Source organism: Nomia melanderi, chromosome 1 (genome assembly GCF_051020985.1).
Source record: "Nomia melanderi isolate GNS246 chromosome 1, iyNomMela1, whole genome shotgun sequence".
In the NCBI taxonomy this organism is placed as follows: Eukaryota; Metazoa; Arthropoda; class Insecta; order Hymenoptera; family Halictidae; genus Nomia; species Nomia melanderi.
The window spans coordinates 35,143,490-35,161,695 of record NC_134999.1 but is presented as its reverse complement, the minus strand read 5'-3'; the positions used below and the strand labels follow the sequence as shown (position 1 = coordinate 35,161,695).

General features: G+C 54.1%; 1 protein-coding gene across 6 annotated transcripts in view; it reads left to right on the top strand.

Annotated features, from left to right (window-relative positions):
• LOC116426899 (uncharacterized) overlaps window positions 1-14,441 on the top strand; it is a 117,241-nt gene extending 102,800 nt beyond the window's left edge. For all 6 annotated transcript variants that reach the window (XM_076365785.1, XM_076365773.1, XM_076365776.1 and 3 more), the window contains 5 exons: window positions 1,618-1,830; window positions 2,528-2,666; window positions 8,932-9,058; window positions 9,138-9,366; window positions 10,488-14,441. In XM_076365785.1, the coding sequence (XP_076221900.1) occupies window positions 1,811-1,830; window positions 2,528-2,666; window positions 8,932-9,058; window positions 9,138-9,366; window positions 10,488-11,568 (1,596 nt within the window). In that variant the 5' untranslated portion in view covers window positions 1,618-1,810 and the 3' untranslated portion in view covers window positions 11,569-14,441. The remainder of the gene's footprint in view (window positions 1-1,617; window positions 1,831-2,527; window positions 2,667-8,931; window positions 9,059-9,137; window positions 9,367-10,487) is intronic.
• Window positions 14,442-18,206: the final 3,765 nt, after the last annotated feature.

Sequence of the window (18,206 nt, the reverse complement as noted above, 5' to 3'; positions counted from 1 at the left end):
CGGAAATTAAAATCCCCGACCGATTGAAAGTCCCCGTGGCTGCCAATTATCGCTTTCTCGCGGGCTTTCCCTGAAACGCTCGTCCTCGTTCCTCCGCCGATCGTCCCCTCGAACTTTGATTCTCTTCTCCCGCGGAGATCCATCTCGTATCTCCCCTTTGTCCGGCGCGCAGCCGAAGAAACGTCGGACAAGTCTGCCGCTGGAACGGTCTGCAATTAGAACGGAGATAACCGAGTCCGTTCGATAGAGCGTGCCCACGATCGGCGGCTCGTATCGGGCGTTTGCCAACCTACATACCTAAGTAGACGAGTCGCGACGCGACGCGACGCGACGCGGTCCCCGTTCGACGGAGACGAGGCTCTCGATGCTCGTCCGCGAGACACGAGTAAGCCGTTCCGCGACGTCGGTCTCGCAACCAGTTTATCCCGTGAAAAGTGTCGACGCCGATACCCAGAACAGAAACACGCTGCTGGTATAACCCGGCCGAGCTACAAAAATCTCTAAGCCGAGCGCACGCGAACAGTAACAAACTTTATCACCGAAGGTATCGCGCGAGTTTTTGCCGGCGAGCCTCGCCGAGCAAGCCCCGCCGATCCAGGCTAATGCCACCGATAGATAATTCCATCGATGATCTCACGGCTGCACGCCACCGTAAAACTCTCCCGACCACAAAGTCAACGGCGGTCGTTAGCAGTTTTACGTCCGCCGATAATTAAAGCGACGCGCAGCGTGCTTTCCGCGTGCTACGACCTCTCCCGTTCCGTTCCAGGTCTCCGCTCGATGGGGTATCGTCCTCGGAACAATACCGCTTAACGACGCGCCCGGTGACGCCGCGCGTTCAGACCGATCCCTTCAAAGGACCATCTGTCCTTTGTAACCTAAAACTTGTTTCAGAAGTACTCGCTACGCGTCGGCTGTCGTGTCCCAACCTCCTCTCCCCCCCGGTGTCCGCGCTAGTATACTAATCACGATCCCGGCGTGCGTCTACGCGCTCGGAGGAAACGAGGTTCGCGCGATCGACGATCGACGATCTTAGCCGCGGTGCTTTCACCGTTGTTCCACGGGGCTCGGGCTGGGTGCGGGCTCGGTTCGGGCTCGGTTCGGGCTCGGTCGCGGGAATGGAAAGAGTCGGTCGGCGAGGAGCATTGGCCGCGGCCGCGGCCGCGGTGCAACTTCGCTTTCTAGAGGCTGTTTAGATCACGGGATTACTCCGATCTCCGGCCGTTCCGTATCGGGGATGCATCGTTCTCGAACGGCGTCTACAATGTGCGCTGAGATCGCTCGTCGTTTACGGAGTGGAAAATTGCGGCGCGTACGGCTACGGGACTTCTGTGCGCTAAAGCGTAATCAGAAAATCGGGGAGAATGTATGCGCGTCCGTCTGGTCTCTAATGGGAGAGCGAAAGTAAAGCGTTTACGCGTGCAATCTCCTCGCGGAACGTTACTTCACTCGTAACGTCGTTACCCGTCACGGTCCCCCGGGGAAAAAAATATCTGGCCAACTCGCCGGCGCCGAGATCGTCGCACCGCGCCGCGCGTTGTTTCTTTCCGCTGTAATTCGTAATCTCGGTTTGCGCAACGGTCCGCTCTAAAGCGTCCGACACGTTTCTGTTCGCAGGGGCAAGTACGCGACGGTGAGGAGATGTCGGGAGAGGTCCAGCGGAAGGCAGTGGGCCGCCAAGTTCTTGAGGAAGCGGAGACGAGCGCAGGAATTGAAGGCGGAAGCGCTACACGAGGTCGCGGTGCTGGATGCTGCGGCGAATTGTTCTCGGCTGGTGTCGCTTCATCAGGTCTTCGAGACCAACAACGAAATGGTCTTGGTTCTCGAATTGTAAGTATTCCCGAGTAGTCGTCGCCGTCGCGATGAATTCTAAGACAACGCGATTTTAGCGATCCTATAGCCACGACTGTAATTAAGCGCTCCTAAATAATTGTAACTAAATTATATATTATCGTAAGCTTTCGACACAAAGGCGCTCTTGTATATCTACCCCTAACTTACAAAGTTCGACCGGCGGAACATTTTTTGGAAAATAAAGTATTACTCGAAGGGCTGTTCTAGTGTGACGTGTTTAATAAATCAGTCTGTTCTACTCGTATCAGAAGTATACCATTTTAAAAGCGCACTCTTACACTCTTGAAGTCGTGCTCGGGAAATTCAGGATGTTGAAACTTGATTAGTATGACGGACGAGAGGTCGGTAATCTTATCGTTATCTGTGCAGCACGATTTTTCAGAGGTATACGATAACATGGCAAAAAGGTTGTTTAAACAAAAGATAAATGGTATTCTATCGTCTATACATAGCAGTATATAAAATTGCGAAAAGTAATTTCCTTTATCAGAAAATTCAATGGGACCTTGAGATTTATCAAGGATAATTTTTCAACTTTGTAGTATCGTAGCTCGCGTTTGATTGGATCGATCGATGCGTAACGTGACTATTTTTGAGTTTCAAACAATGTAATGCAACGCGACGAGGTTCGACCGTTCTAACGTCCGCGTTGCGTTTCTTTCTGTCCCCGAAGGGCCCCCGGCGGTGAGTTACAAATGATCTTGGACAGAGACGAGGTCCCGGACGAGCGACAGGTCGCCAGATTGCTGAGACAGATTTTGGACGGAATAGCCTTCCTGCATTCCCTGAACGTGGCCCATCTAGACATCAAGGTAAGCCTCGAAAGCCGCGACGTACCCGGGGGAAATTGTCTGGGAAGCGAGGGCATTCGCGTGCTCGACGGAACGTAGAATCGCGGTCGGTATTCTCGGTTCTTATCTCGCGGCAGCGAAAAACAACAAAGTGCTCGATAAGAGCTGAAAGATTGCCGTTCCTGCAAATAACGCTTATCGAGATTTTTCCGGGGAGTTGAAAAACCCCGGGCAGGAATTGGCACGCGTGCGCGTTTCTCCGATGCCTCGTCACGGATAACGAGACGGGCTGTCCGCGTCTAATATCTCCTAGGATCGTCCCGTGAACAGCCGAGAGAGTCCCCGGGAGAGGATCGAGGAGAGAAAGAAACTGTTTGGCAACGAAACGTCGACGTTTCAGGCGGTGCTGGCAGTCTCTCAGCGGCGGGACGTGTTCCGCGTCGCGGTCGGTGCGAACGACCTAAATTGTTATGTAAAAGTATCCGTGTAATACGGTGATCTTTGCCAAAAGTCGGGCCGAGCGCGAAATTTCCGCGACGCGATTCGCATCGTTAACGTCCATTTTCGCAGCTGTCCCCCCCTCCCCCGCTGTCGCATGATCGGTAACGTGTTCGCGCGGACTCGCAATTACCGGAGAAAAGAGACGCGTTAATTCCGCGCGGCGTTACTCGGTGACGAGACCACATTGTTACCTCGTGAATCAACTTTCTCGCGAATTCAAATATTCGCTAGAAAGCGGCGCGCCGCGGCGCGTTCCTCGATCGCCGGGGAAAAGGGGTCGCATTTTTTCGCGATACGCTCCGACGTTTCGTTGTCTCGTAACGCGTCGCCTCATTGTTCCCGACGAGAAACAATCGCATCGGTACACCGACAGGCTGCGAAAGAGGAGCGTGCACGATCGTAGAGAGAATCGTTCATCGCGATGGAATTTCGCCGAAACGGTTGCCGATACACCGCGCTCCTGCCGTCTAGTAAATTATTTTTGTACCAACCCCGAGGGAGTCTCGTCTCGCCGCGAGACGTTCCGCTCGGAAATAGCTCGATGTATCTTCTCTCCGTCCGATGTGTTTCCGCCGTCTCTGTCGCGTGAAAATGATACAGGGGAAAACGAATAGAAAAGCGACGCGGGCTCGCCTAGGTTTTCAATTAAGCCGGCCGCGAGGAAAGTCTTCATTCCGCGAGGAGAATGAAAACGAACCGTCGTATTTGCATAATTACCTCGCCAACCGATAAATCTCGATTTTGCCAATAAAAACGGGTTTAAATTACGCTGAAAGTCTCGCAGCGGAGCGATACATCTTCCAGCCGATGTACAGTTGAGCGCGCTTCGTACTCGCGTCACGAAGCTGGATGCACACGCGCGCTAACCGACGGGACAAGAGGTTTTTCTTATTTGGCGGTATCGACGATTCGCAATTTGCAATTTGCGACGCGAGATCGACGCGGTTGGGGCGTAGATCTACCCGTACGCGGGCGCGCGCGCATGTATACGCGTTTATCGATTATCGGAGTGATCGATATGGGTGAGCCAAGGCGAGCGAGTCGTATTAATAATACTCTCCCGGCGACACGCGTTGCGGGTCGCGTATTTCAGCCTTCCTCCTTCTTTTCCTTTTTTCCTCTCCATAACGCGGCTCAAATTATGATCGCGGTTACGCAACCCAATTACCCGCCTTTCGCAAATTGATAGCAATTTACCGGGATGCAGGTTACCAGGTATACGCCGCCCAGAGGAGGAGAGGGGGAGGAGCCGCGAAGCGTCGCTCTTTCAAATTCGCTCTCTACGCGAGCCGTCGAATCGCGGTCAATTAAATTACCGCTCGGCTCTCGGAGCGCGGTGAAATTATCTTCCGCGCGCCGAGCCCCGCTCGAACGGCGTCCTTTACTCCGGCCGTTATCGGCTCCTCTGTTCCGATACCACCGGCGACGATTAAGCATCCGTCGGAATTATCGAGTTGTTTTCCGACCGATAAGATAACCCGGCCCGTTCTAGGTACGCGAAACGACCCGATTATACGGCAACCAGGTAACTAGGCTGCGGTTCCCGGCGTCGCCGCAGTCGCGGGGCCCCGCCGACGAAAATTCGCGGCTGCCAATCGTTGACCCACAATCCCCCGGCTCGTTTCGTAGTTCTCGGGAGCGTGAGATCGCGAGAGCGTGGCCGAATGGAAACGCTCGCGCCCGTTTCGAAAGGAAAATCGACGAACGACGCTCCGTTCCTTGGCCTCTCCGCGGGCGCACTCCGATCTCTCTCCTCGGAGCGCGTTGCCGGACGAATCTCGAGCGAAGAGTCGAAGAGTATCGACACGGCGCTCCGGCCCGTCCGAAAATAGCGCCGCGCCGCGGATTCACGCGACGCGGTTGACCCAAATATAGATCCCCGCGGTTATGAATGGAAAAATGCACGCGGATTCTTTGGCCCGGTTCCAAGCGAGGCCCCCGTTGGACGCCGGCCACGAGGTTTCGGGCGCCGCGCCGCCGAAATCGGATTCGCGCCGCTAGAGCATCGGCCTCCTATCCGCGACCTAGCGCGCGCCGATAATTATAGACCGCGATTCGATTAAATGGACGGGAACCGATTGCGTAAAGCGCATCGAGCGCCGATTCATGCGGGATCCGCGTTACGGCGAAAAGAGTTTCTAATACTTGTCGACGCGGCTATCGCGCGGCAGTGTTCGAGAGCGGGAATCGAGTAGCGTTTCTACTCGCGGAATGCCGTCGCTCTCCGAACGTCGGGCAAACGACCGGTTGTACGGTTTGTCGACTTCGCAGGCACGCGATAATAACGCGGCATTTCCAACGATGCCAAAACCGAGCGCGGTTCAATCGCCGATAGTCCCGGCGCGTTCTCGCTTCGATGCCCGCGCCGTCGCGGCGAGTTAAAATCGCCGGGAGCGTCGAAACCGTCATCGCGTCGCGCGCGGATCAAAGAAACCATAGACCACGGGGGATCTTCTAGGGAACCGAGGCGATCGACCTCCGCAGAGAAAGGGACAGATTCATCAATGGACTCTCGAGCCAGCCTTGGCACTCGGAGAGTATCGGTCTCGTACCGAGAATTCCATTTCAGCCGTGGTCAGTGGCTCGCGCTCCCTCGATCGATGCACGCGTCTGCCGGTTCGTTCATTAGGCGAGCTGACGCGGCGCTCTCGATGAAATCGATTCATCGGCCCGTTAATGGGATCGTCGAGCCGCCCGGAGACAGCGACGGCGACGGCACTGTGGGCCAGAATCGCAAAAACCCGGACTAAATTCTTGTTTCTCTTATTTTTGTATCGATCGTTACGGAATCATCTGCTTCTAGGCGCATTGGGATCGTAGAATTTGATTCTGATCTTAGTTTCTTTTAGTAAGATGAAAAACTACCCTTGGATAGGTATCTCTTATGGGGAAAGTGAAACTTTGTCTATTGATTCAGAATGTGAGTGTGCAAATTATTACAAAAATGTGGATGAATTACTGAAGTGTTAACGATTCTATGAACTATTCAAAAGTATCAACCAAGACAACAAAGTTGTTGGAAACAGGAACGCGAAGGACCGCCGAAATGATCAAATAACCAGATTTATATTTCACTATAAGTACTTTTTATTTCGAAGTGCAACGTTCCTCCCACGCGGCGCGTTCGTCGACGAGCGCTCGATCAGGGAAAACGGATCCGACGTTTCATTCGTCGCTGGAGAAACCAGCAGCCCGCCTTTCGTCCCGCTCTCACTCCTCGCATCGAACGGCAATAAACGACCGATAAGCTTTTAATTCTAGAGATCGGATTGTCCGTGAAGAGAAAATAATCGCGATTCCATGGAAACCAGTTGGCTCGAAGATAAATCGATCGAAAGACGGTTCTGCGACGCATAAATCCTCCTCTCGTCCATATCGGCCGGTCGTAGCCGCGACTCCCTCGCTCGTTCCCTCCCGAACTTTATTACATTCGTGCCGCGCGCACGTCCACGCTCACGCTCGCCGCAACGAGCGAACACGAACGCATCGCGCTGCGTGTCTGCGCGGCGCGTACCCTAGGGTCGCTTCCCCCTTTACTCAACCGCCGGAAGTTTCAATGAACGCGAGAGACGGATCCTCATAAATTCGTTGTCCGTTCGCTAAAAAGCGCTCTCTGGCTTCCAGCTACGCGCGGCCGTTTTCGCGCGATCTCCTCTGCCCGGCGAGCGAGCCGCGCGTTCCACGCGACCGGAATGGAAGAATCGGCTGGATCGAGATCGCCACGGGTACGGAACGAGCGACGCTTATAATTATCCTCATCGACGCGTTTATCCGCATCGCCTGGAAATTGCGAGCGTTTTTCGCCGCGCGGTGTCCGTTCGACGCTGAACCTTCCTCCGCCGTTGAGGCTTACCGTCCGCGAGGAAGACTTACGGCCCGTCGCCGTCGGATGCGCCGCATCGTGAGAATCAACCTCGGGCTACGCTCTTATTTCGAGAACACCGGCCGACGGCTAACCCTGATTTAATGGCTTACGTCCTTCCTGCAGTTTTTGCGAGAGCTCCACTTTAAACGGCGACATCCGAGAAACCGAGCCGCAGGAACGGGCAGGCTCGCCCGTTACAGTTTCCTAGTCGCGGAGGTTGTTCGACGCGGCACGCGAGAGCACGGCATCGATAGAGACGTTCGGTCTAGCCGGTGCGATTCCTCGCTCGGGAATTCCATCGGATCGTTCACCCCGAGAAAGCGGCCGTGCGAACGCGAGACGAGGAGGCTCGTACCCTAAAACGCGCTCGATTCGCGCGGATCGATCGACGCGTGCCGCCGGTAAATATTTACGTATCCGACGCGACGAGGAAACGAGCGTATCCCCCGCGATTATCCTATTTGCCAAGGTGAATCGCGCCAGCGTGCGTGCGTGCGTGCGTGCGCGCGTCGCAATCATTTTCTCCATAATCGATCCCGACGCGACGCCTACGCCGCGGCTTCTCGTCGAGGATCGCGTAGCGCCGCTGACGCAGGAACCTCGTAACGACTAATTATGGAAATGTCTTTGTTCCTTATTGAACGCCTTCCGGGATTCGTCGAACCGCCGCGGACTCGTCTCGACTCGTCTCGTCGCGAGCTGTTTTCAGCTGAAGACGGACGACCGCTGTTTGCCCCTGGTCCGAAACTCGTAAAATATTGAAAGGAACGAGGGTAGCACCGTCACGTGTTCCGCCGAGACTCGCCGGACGAGGCTCGACCGATCAACGGCACAACTTTTGAAAGGAGAAACGGGCCACGAACGAAACGTTCCACGACCTCGGCGTTGTTCGGCCACTTTTGAATCACGTGATTCGCGTCGGACGTCGACGCAGTCCGGTCACGTCCGACTCGTAACTCGGTATAACGAAACGTAACGTGCAAACCGAATCCACTAGCGGAACGAATCAACACGCTACGATACCTTCCTCGTGGCCGGCCTGTCCCCTCGCCCTGTTCGGCTTCCGTCCCGTCGCACGGTGTGCTGGATCGGCGAAGTAGGTGACATTTCGCTAAAAAGCCAGCTTTATGGTGTCTACTGAATCTATTTGGCTTCTCGGATGTCTGTAAACCTCGGAAACGAGGAGATTAACCCTTTGCATTCGAGAGTGACTCCGTCACCAGTCGGTATACCGAAATTGCAGTCTTACACAGAATATTAATATTAATATCTGTAAATATGTGAAACATTGAAGTAGCAACTTTGGTTCTTAACTTATGTTCACTCAGTTCGTTTCAAGAAGTGTCGGGTATAACTTATTGAAGAATGTTGAATATTTCTAGCGAGACTTCCGAGTGCAAAGGGTTAGTATCATCGGAAGTCAGATCTTCGAAGAGTAGCATTTCTAGCGAGCGAAATTGCGAGCGAACGAGGAATCGGCATTTATTCGACACTTTGAATTAACCTCCGGTCGTAATCATTGGAAAACGCTTAACGACCGCTAACTGTGCTCTCGTAACGCGAGTTACGGACAAAAAGTCGGTCTGCGACGATTGCAGCCTACCGTAGCCTCGAGATCTAACCCTAGCACTCGTAAACGTTAGGATAATTAACCTGACACGGACGGATCGGTAGTCGTGTGAATTTTTCGTCTTCCCTCGTGCTTCAGCCCTGATAATTAGAGGGATCGCTCGTCCGTCCGGGTTACTTCTCGGCCGAAGGATTTAGCCGGGTTTATGCGTCGGGCACGCGAACTCGTTTCGATCGAACGGAATCTCAGAGTCGTACATGGTACTGTGCACCGGATCGCGTCCGATCGGTCGCCGCCGCGGCACGAACGCTCCGCGGGTACTGAATCCGTGCTCTCTTTTTCGTTTGCAGCCGCAAAACTTGGTCCTTACGGGCGATTTCCCCGAGTGCGACGTGAAGCTGTGCGATTTCGGGATCTCGCGATACATCAGCCACGGCGCGGACATACGAGAGATACTTGGAACACCCGACTACGTTGGTGAGTACACCGCCCCGTCGTCGCGTTCCCCGAGTTCTCCGTCGATCCTTCTAACGCGCCGTTGTTTGCCACCTTTCAGCCCCGGAGGTCCTAAACTACGAGCCGATCAGCCTGGCGACCGACATGTGGTCCGTCGGAGTGCTGCTGTACGTCCTGTTAACGGGATGCTCGCCGTTCGGCGGCGACACGAAGCAGGAAACGTTCTGCAACATCAGTAGATGTCGGCTGGACTTTCCCGACGACCTGTTCGAAGACGTGTCGGAGGACGCGCGGGATCTGATGCGCAAGCTGATGATCAAGGATCCAAAGTAAGCAACCCGATCAGTACTTCAGCCGGCGCCGATCGGTCGGTCGACGGGGACAACGCGACGGACCGTTGCTCGGACGTTTCAGTCGGAACGTCACGATCCAACGATCGCGTTCGTCTTGTAACGCGGCGGATCGTTTTCGTTCCTAGAAGCTAAATAACGCCTAGGCTCGCGAGCCGGGCTAACAATGTTCCCGAGATCCTCGCGTCGCCCTGCGACTCGTCGTGGCCTATCTTCTTTCGCTTCGAGGTAACGCGACGGCGAGCTGTAAACGTTCCCGGTAGCCCGCGACACGCTTCCTCGAAAGCATTATTTTAACCAGTGCCGGAATTCTCGGTAGCGCCTCGATAATACTCGGCCGAGATTCGCGCGCTGTCCTCCCGGTGAACGCCGGCAGCTGGCGAATCACGGAAATTTCGCCGGGCACGGATCCGCGGCTGACGCTCGAACGTTCCGCGTACCTCGCGATATCATCCCCGAAGTTGCGAACTCTCGAAACCCGATCCCGTTCGACTTCCTGCATCGGTGGACGCGTACGTGGAAGCGATACGATCGGCATTCCAGTGCGCGACGACTTTCTTCGAAACGGGAAGAGGGACGTTGCACGCGCGGAACGAGTTCCGCTGAAAAACTCGTAGATTTCCTTATCGTCGACCAGTCGGACAGCTGGGAGGAAGTCCCCATCCGGAATATCCGCGCCCTTCCATCGCCGACGTCGGGTTTATCTTGTCGCGGCTTCGGTTTATCGTCACGAGTACCCGTACCGTAACTCGCGCTTACTCCTTACTTCTTTTCCCTTCTATCTCGACGATTTTCCTCGCACCTTGTGGATTCGCCGTTCCCTCTTCCTCGTCGCCCCGTCGTCCTCGCCGTCGTCTCGACCGTCGTTTCCCGTTCACTCCGGTCTGTCTTCGTACGTTGCGCAACCAGTCGACCCGTTACCGAAGGCAGCAGATCCAACGGCTCGTGCCGGAAGTCGCGACGTCGCCCGATCGGAAAGGCGCGACCGGACGGGACGCGGCGATCGCGTTATTCGAGATACACGGTCCACGGCGAGGAGATACTTTCTAAAGAAAAAGACGAACAAGATCGTTCTAATCGAACCCTCGTTTGCCTTACAGTGAGCGCCTGACCGTCACCGAGTGCCTGCAACACTCGTGGTTCAGCATGTTCGACGATCCTCAGCCGCCTCTCTCTTGCCCGGGGCTGGATCAAGCAGCGATGGAGACGAAAAACACGAGCGCGACCGCGTCCCCTCAAGAAGCCAAGTCGCAGGTGAAGTCCGCCGCCGCTGCGACGGAGCTGTCGGCGATCTCGTCCACGCCGAAGAAGGACACGGAGAAACACAACCAAAGGTCGGCGACCGATAACGCGTGTCAGGTCGCGGAAACGAAGCCGTCGGTGGCCGCGTCGTCGTCGACGACGGCGACGCGAGCGGTCTCCTCGCACACGGAGAACTTGTACTCGAAGTCAAAGTTATCCGCGAAGCCGATCCGGTTCGGTCTGAGCCCCGACCGCAGGGACACCTTCAAGAGGAACATGGACTCGCTGGCGCAGAAGTTTTCCGGCGCGGAGATCGTGATAATCGAGCCCGCTTCCTCCATGCGCACGAGCGTCGCGAGCAGCAACTCCAGCGCCGTGACCACCGTGACGCAGAGAAGGGCGACGGCGACGCACACGATGCCCGCCGGGGAGGTGTTCAAATGCACGCCCGTCTTCATTCTGGGCGAGGAGCAGCAGTGCAGCGACAGCGGCAGCGACACCGTCTCCGAGATCTCGACGGACAGCTCGAGCGACCGGAGCAGCATCTACTCGGACGACTCGCTGGATTGTATATTATTCGGGAAGAGCCAGGGCAGGGCTAGTTACCCGTTCACGGCGACCGAGGTGTCGTCGGACAGATGGGAGCAGAGGCATCATCATCAGCATCATCCGAGGGCGTGGCCGAGGGAGTGCAACGGAGTCGTGAGCAAAGCTCTCAGCCGGTTCACGTCGGAAACTCCGAACGCGAAGATCGCGAAGCTCTCGAGTCCGCCCGCGGTTCACGGGAAGACCGGGCTGGAAGCGCTCCGCGAAAGGGGCGGCAATTTCGTGGTGATCCGCGAGCCCGTCAGGGCCGGTAGGTACACCAGGTACAGCGAAGTGCAGTGCGAGTCGGTGCAGGCACGGATTCGACGGTTCCAGGTTCACGGAGCTTCGTAGACGTATGACGGGGACGCGCGTCTAGTCCCAAATCGGTATTCTCGAGGTGCCTCGGCCACTGTCAGGCCTCGAGCTCGAGTCCGCGATCGTTTCGCAGATCGCGGTCTCGTTGTACATAGCAATCTACGGTGTACAGTGTACAGTTGGACGGTGCACGCGTTGCAACGGGTCGGGACGGTCCACGATCGGACGAATCGAAGGGATCGACGGAGCGTGCCAAGATATACGAGTCGCGAGGCAACGCTGTTTCTCCGAAGGAATCGTTTTCTTCCAAGAGTAGCCTAGTCGTTCCTTCCCTCCGACGCGTTGCAACGTCCGCTGCACCGAACGTATCGTCGTCGGTGTAAATACGTAAAGGGTATGCGTGCGTGTGGGTGTGTGGCGGGTGCCGATCGTTCGTAACGCGTGATTGTAAATATTCGGACAATCGAGATTCTAAGCGAACGATGAACAGCGACCGAGCGTAGACCGTGTTTTATCGTAGGGTAACGCGAGAATGGGTGAGAGATCGTTCCACGTTGTAAATAAGAGGGATTCGGTTCGAGGTTGGCAGCAGGTTGAATGATAGAACGCGATGGAGTGCGATAGATTGCGCGCGAGAGAGTGAGAGAGAGAGAGAGAGAGAGAGAGAGAGCGAGACGCGCATCGTCTGGCAGCTCGTAGTCTGCCATTACCGATAGACTGACCGGCCGTCCTTTCGAGCTGAAAAAAGGGAGAACGCGGGTTGCACGCTCGATGCACCGAGTCGCTCGCGAAACGAAAGTCGATTTCAGAGGCCAGCGATCGTTACGTAAGTGGAAAATGTCAGATATATGTCAGACACTATTCGAAATTCCAGAGTACAGTCGATCGCTGTTCGCTCGTCGAAAATTACCAACTGTCTCGCGCGCGACTCGGCGCCGAGGAACCAATCCGCCGAACTAAGCCATACGCGGTACCGACCGATTCGCGATCGGGTCGGTCGTGTCGCGATTTAAGTAACAGAATCCGCTTGGGAGGTTCGCCCGGCGAATCTCGAGAACGTCTAAATTCGATGACTTCGGTGCCTTTACAGTAAACTGTTAGTGCCTAATTTTATTTCGCTCGTAAGTGAAGATTCGACGAACGAGCAGAGAATCCTCTCCGGTTCGCAAAGTGCCTTAACTTTCACAAGGGAAGATTGGGAAGGGATCCCGGCGTCGATCGATCGATCGAAATTGAGAGCCTAAACCCAGCGTTAGGCGTCTTCAATTTTTCTCGTTGGTTCGATACGGTCTCCCGCGGGAGATTAATTAGACATCGCGAGTCCTGTCGGAGCTGGATAACGCGTTCCATTCGCCACCGAAGCAAGCGGTTCGTCGGGTGCTCGGGGAAATTGAGCTTTGCGCGTCGCCGCACACCCGGAAACTACTGCCCCTTCGACGTCCAGATGCGTCGAGACAACTGCCGTAAATTTATATCGAACAAATTTAGCCAATGAGAAACACATCCGGAGACGAGTCTGGCTCGCGAGACTTTATACATATATGTATATAAATATATATATTTATATATATATATAAATATACTTTATATTATATCATTGCAACTGCTCACTCGTCGAACAAAGTCGCGATCTTTTTCACTCCGTGAATCAAATATATACACACACACATGCATACAGGAATAGGGTGAGTGAGATGAGAGAAAGAGAGAGAGAGAGAGAGAGAGAGAGAGAGAGAGAGAGAGAGAGAGAGAGAGAGGTGAAAGGGATAGCGTGAGGACGAAAGGTAGAGGGATATATTAGCTTAGCGGAGGACCGTGTCGCGAGGCGACACGGCGAACGCTTAAAACATCTTGTGAAGTGCCAACTTCGGTGGTCGAAGGGAGCGCTTCGTGAATGCTAGTCAATACAACGCGGCTGATCGTTCTTCTCCTCGAATTCGCTTCTGTTCCCGATTCGCAAGCACTCGGATCACTGCAACGAGACGAGTACGTTCGAGGAGAGGAAACGAGCACGCGAGCGAAACGACGAAACGACGAAATCGCGCGTCAAGTCCGTATGATACAATTCGAAAATTCCATTTCTCGTACGCTATTTGAAACGCGCACAGTCGACAGAACGAAGCGTATATAGCATCTGTTCCTCGGTACAGCGTTCGGGGAACTTGAGCCGCGCGAGCGATAACGCGATCGCGGAACCTGGAAACGATCGCGCTCGCCCGGGATAGCCGATCGAGGGCGGATCGTTCCGCGGCGTTCCTTCCTCGTAGAGTTCAGCCTCGTGGATCGAGGGACCTGCAGCGAATATTCTGCCCGGGAACAATTGTTACTGGCGTTCGTTCGTTGAAATTCTTGAGACGCACACGGAGAGTCACCCGTAGACGCACGACGACGAAAGCGCGAAACAGGCGGTCCGAACGTAAACCATATCCTGTTTGCAGGGTGTGCACAACAACGAGCGAATGAATGAACGCGAAACAAGGGGGGAACGAAAACGAGTGCGTGGGTGTCGCGCGAATTCATGAATGCCACCGAGAATCAAAGGAACTCATAGAGACCTGTAATATAGTTTTGCTACTACGGTAGAGGAGGGCGTGTGTCCGAGCGAGCCGGAGGCCGGTCGAACGCGCCCCGGTACGAGGCCGATTCGTTGCTAAGTTGCTATTTATTTTCCGTTCTACTGTCTGCCCGATATCGTATTTAATTATTTTACGTTCGCGTTTCGATTTCGTGGCGTTTCTTTCGTCCGTCGAGGCCTCGCAGGGGCGCGCGCCGAGCGTCTTCAAACGGTTATCTGTTATCCGTTCGTATAAATATAGGTATATATTTCCCATACTCGCACACGCCTTGCTCTCCGACTTATTCAAACTATCATCATTATTATATTACAATTATTATTATTATTATTATTATTATTATTATTATTATTATTACAGTTATTATTATTATTATTATTATTATCATTACGATTATTATTATCATTACTATCATTATTATTATTATTGCTATTACGTTATCGCTGTAGTAATGTTATTAATACCGAGGTTAATTACGGTCAGAACAATCGCGCATATATGGCTATCAAAATCTTCTGTAAATACTTCTGTCATTCTGTATTAATTTTAATAACGTGCGAAATAAATTGCCGCAAATCAATCCACACTGTGATCGTTCGCCTCCCGAACAAACACACCGCGCGGCTGAAACGAGCGCGCTCGCCGCCGGCGCGGGAACCGACGCCGCGCGGATCCGAGTTTTCCATACACGGGGTGCGACGTTTTCCAAGAACGTCGGTTTTCTTTTCATCCTATAAATAGACGGGAGCATTAATAGCGGTCGGCCAGGTGAAGCGGATGATTCATCGTCGAGATTTCCTGCCGGACAAAAGCTCCGCCGCCGATCCCATTCTAATCCGAACCCTGAGAATCGAACCGTGTTCGCCGCATAGTTTCTCGTCCGACGCGCGCCGGTCGAGATGTTACACTCGAACCGGCAATCGAGCGTCGTTGCACAACCCGATCCGATACGTAAATCTTCGATCCGATCGGAGGATCGTTTTAGGCGTCACGCCGCCCGATATCGATTCGTATCGCGTACGATGAATTTTTGGTGGGTCAAGGGTAACCGTGGCTGACGCTCGGCCACGACCAGCCACGTACAAATTCGCAAAAGTAGCGCGCGCACAAAGATGGAATCGTACCGGCCTGTAATTAAAGGTAACGCGCCGCTTTTGTCGGTAGCCGTTTAATGTTCGCGAACCGGCGACGCCGTTCGTTTCGGCCCTTGCCGCGAAACAAGGCGCTCGGAATTCTCGCCGATTCGCGCCTTGACCGACGCGTTAATTAACGCTGGAATTATCATTGGAAAGCGCGGCCTTGCCTCTCGTCGTCGACGCACCGACACGCACACCGTTCCTCCGCAACGCTCGGTTCGTTTGGCAACGTCTAGGCGCCACGAATCGTCGCGATGGCTCGCTCTAAGCGTCCGCCATTTTCGGAGGGCGTCGATCGACGCCGCGCGACCCGGCGAAACGCACGAAAACGCGTCGGAACGGTGTCTTTCGCGAGCGACCCGGTCGTTTTCCCGATACAGACGTTCCTAGGACGTAACCCTGCGAACGACGAGATCTTTTTGCGACCGTCCGAGGCCGACACGGGAAGAGGTCTAATCAAGGGGCTTCCGAGGCTTTCGGAAAGCGAAACGATTTAACGATGGCCCGAGATAAATGACGCGCGACCATTCCGAACGCGAAATTTACAGATTCCAGCAACGCGCCGAGACAGTGGGCATTAATCGGCCGCCGAGTATGGCCGTAACGCGGTTATTAGTCGCGAGCCGATCGTTCCTATTGCGTCCGAGTCTCGGTTCGTAAATCGCGGGCGAGCTGCACGTGCGCACTCCGCGAGGCGTGCATCACGGGCGACCGGTGCATCATACTCTCCCGCACATGTTACCCTTCTTTACGGTAATCCGCGATTTGCATTCTACGCGGATGCTGGCGTAAGTCTCCTTCGTTCTCTAAATAAAGCTCGATCCTCGGCTCCGGCGGATTTCAGCGGGACCGAGGCAACGAGATAAAAGACGAGGCGAAAGGTCGCGCGTCTTCGCGTCCTCTTCTCCGGCATTGTTCCGGCGCAGCATCGATTGAGCAGAGTAGCTCGCGGGCTGATGCATGTACGTATGTAGGATAACGGCACCTAATATGGAACACCTGGTTCGGGAAGCTTGCCAAAACGAGACGTGCATTGTCTTCGATGAAAACTGCATCGAAGCACGGAGAGATTAATAAAGGTTTATACATTTAATATGGAACATTCAGGTAATTTGTGAACAAAACCAGTTTTAACACGTTCTTACCACGACTCCTTAATTATGTTTTCTTCCGTCCAATAAATGTGAACAAAATATTAGAAAAATGAAACGGAAACGAGTCATCGAGTTCTTAAGTATAATGTCGTAATTTATAATTTTTAATAAATATCTGCAGGATTAACTTCATTTCCAGTATGTAAAGTATAGGTCATAAATATGTGACGTCGGTAGCGAACGTATTAATCGCGAGAAATGGATGTTTACGGAGATAAAGTGGATAAATAAATGTTCCACGTTTTTGAGCTTATAGTATGTTCACTTTTCCTGCTCTTTCTTTTACACGTTGGATATATGAATAACACATCGAGATCGTTATATTCTTCGCGAACACAATGCGTCGAACACATTTGTTTCCATTATGATTTCAGTAACTGCCACTCTATAGATCTCGCCGTTTTCGCACCGTTGTTCTCCGACTTCTCCGTAGACGAAAGTGAGACGTACCGATCGGACTGCCGCGGGAACGCGTCGACGCGACGTATCCAGTCGAGGACGTTGCCGCGAATAACGAGCCGTCAAAGTCGTGCGATGACGCGCGGATTGAATTTATTGCACCTGTCGGTACTCTTATAAAGAGAAATCATTAAACGCATCGGCGATGCCGCCGCGCGCTCGGGAACGTCGTGCCGACGTCGGATAATTGATTTCGAATGGCGCGGGAACGAGCGAGCGAGCGAGCGACCTCGCGCTCGCCGGTCTGTTCCGCGATCGGCAAAGATTCCTCCGCCGGCCTTTGTATTTTCGTCTCCGCGGAATCACGGGAAATCGAATCGCCGGCTAACAATAGCAACGGCAGCTGCAATTTCTCCGGGATCGATCGGCGCGGCCGGCGGCGGCGTTAGCTAACGAGCGCAGCGGGAGAACGTTTTCTTTCGCGCGGCGAAGGTGAACGTCACGGGGAGCCGCAAAAAAGTGTTTGCGAATTCGTCATTGAAAGTAGACGAGCGACGAATAAGCGCGCAATTATCCTTGGCACGATCCGACTCGAACGCGTCGTTGCTAATTGTCGCTGCTAATTGCTTGTCACCGCTCTCGCCTCTCTCGCCCGTGGATACTCGCACGTACGGCTATTCGCGCGACAGCCGATACTCCGGGGATACGATCTTCCACGAATCGGTAATCGCGCCGGGTGCTCGCGGCGCGATTCCCGGCGAGACCCGGCAAAAATCCGCCGGATCGTTTCTCTGTCGGCGGAATCGATTCCCGTCCTCTTCCTGTCCCCCCCCTCCCCCCCCGAGCCGACTCGTTTTAATCGATTTCTCCTTAGAGACGACTCGATCAGGAAAGACCTTTGTGTATCCTTTCGACGCACGACCGAGCATCCTTGTCGTTTTTGCGGTCGACCCGTAATAGCGGCGACCAGCGAGCGCGGATTCTTTATTCTCCGCTCGCGCGCTTATCTCGAGAGCAGCGGGAACCGAGTCCGCCGCGTCCGTTCGGGCTCGAACCGATCGACCGAACCTCGATCGCTCGAGACACCGGCCGATGTTGGCTCGTGCGTCGCTCGAATCGAGATTGACACTTCAAACTCGTTTCCAAGAAGCGATATAATCGCGGGCACGGAGATCTCGAAGGTAAAACCCCACGCGCCCATTAACATATTAACGCTCGTATCAGGTTTTACTACCGCGACGCGAGATCCCGGACGATCGGCGAAATACTCGAAGAGTATAAATACCCGAAGAACCGCGATATCGCGGTATCCTCGCGAATTTCCTACGAGTCTAACGGTAGAGGGAAACAACGCGCGATCGTAAACGAGAAAGCGAAGCGACGCGTTCGACGCGGCCGGTGTAGCCGCGCGA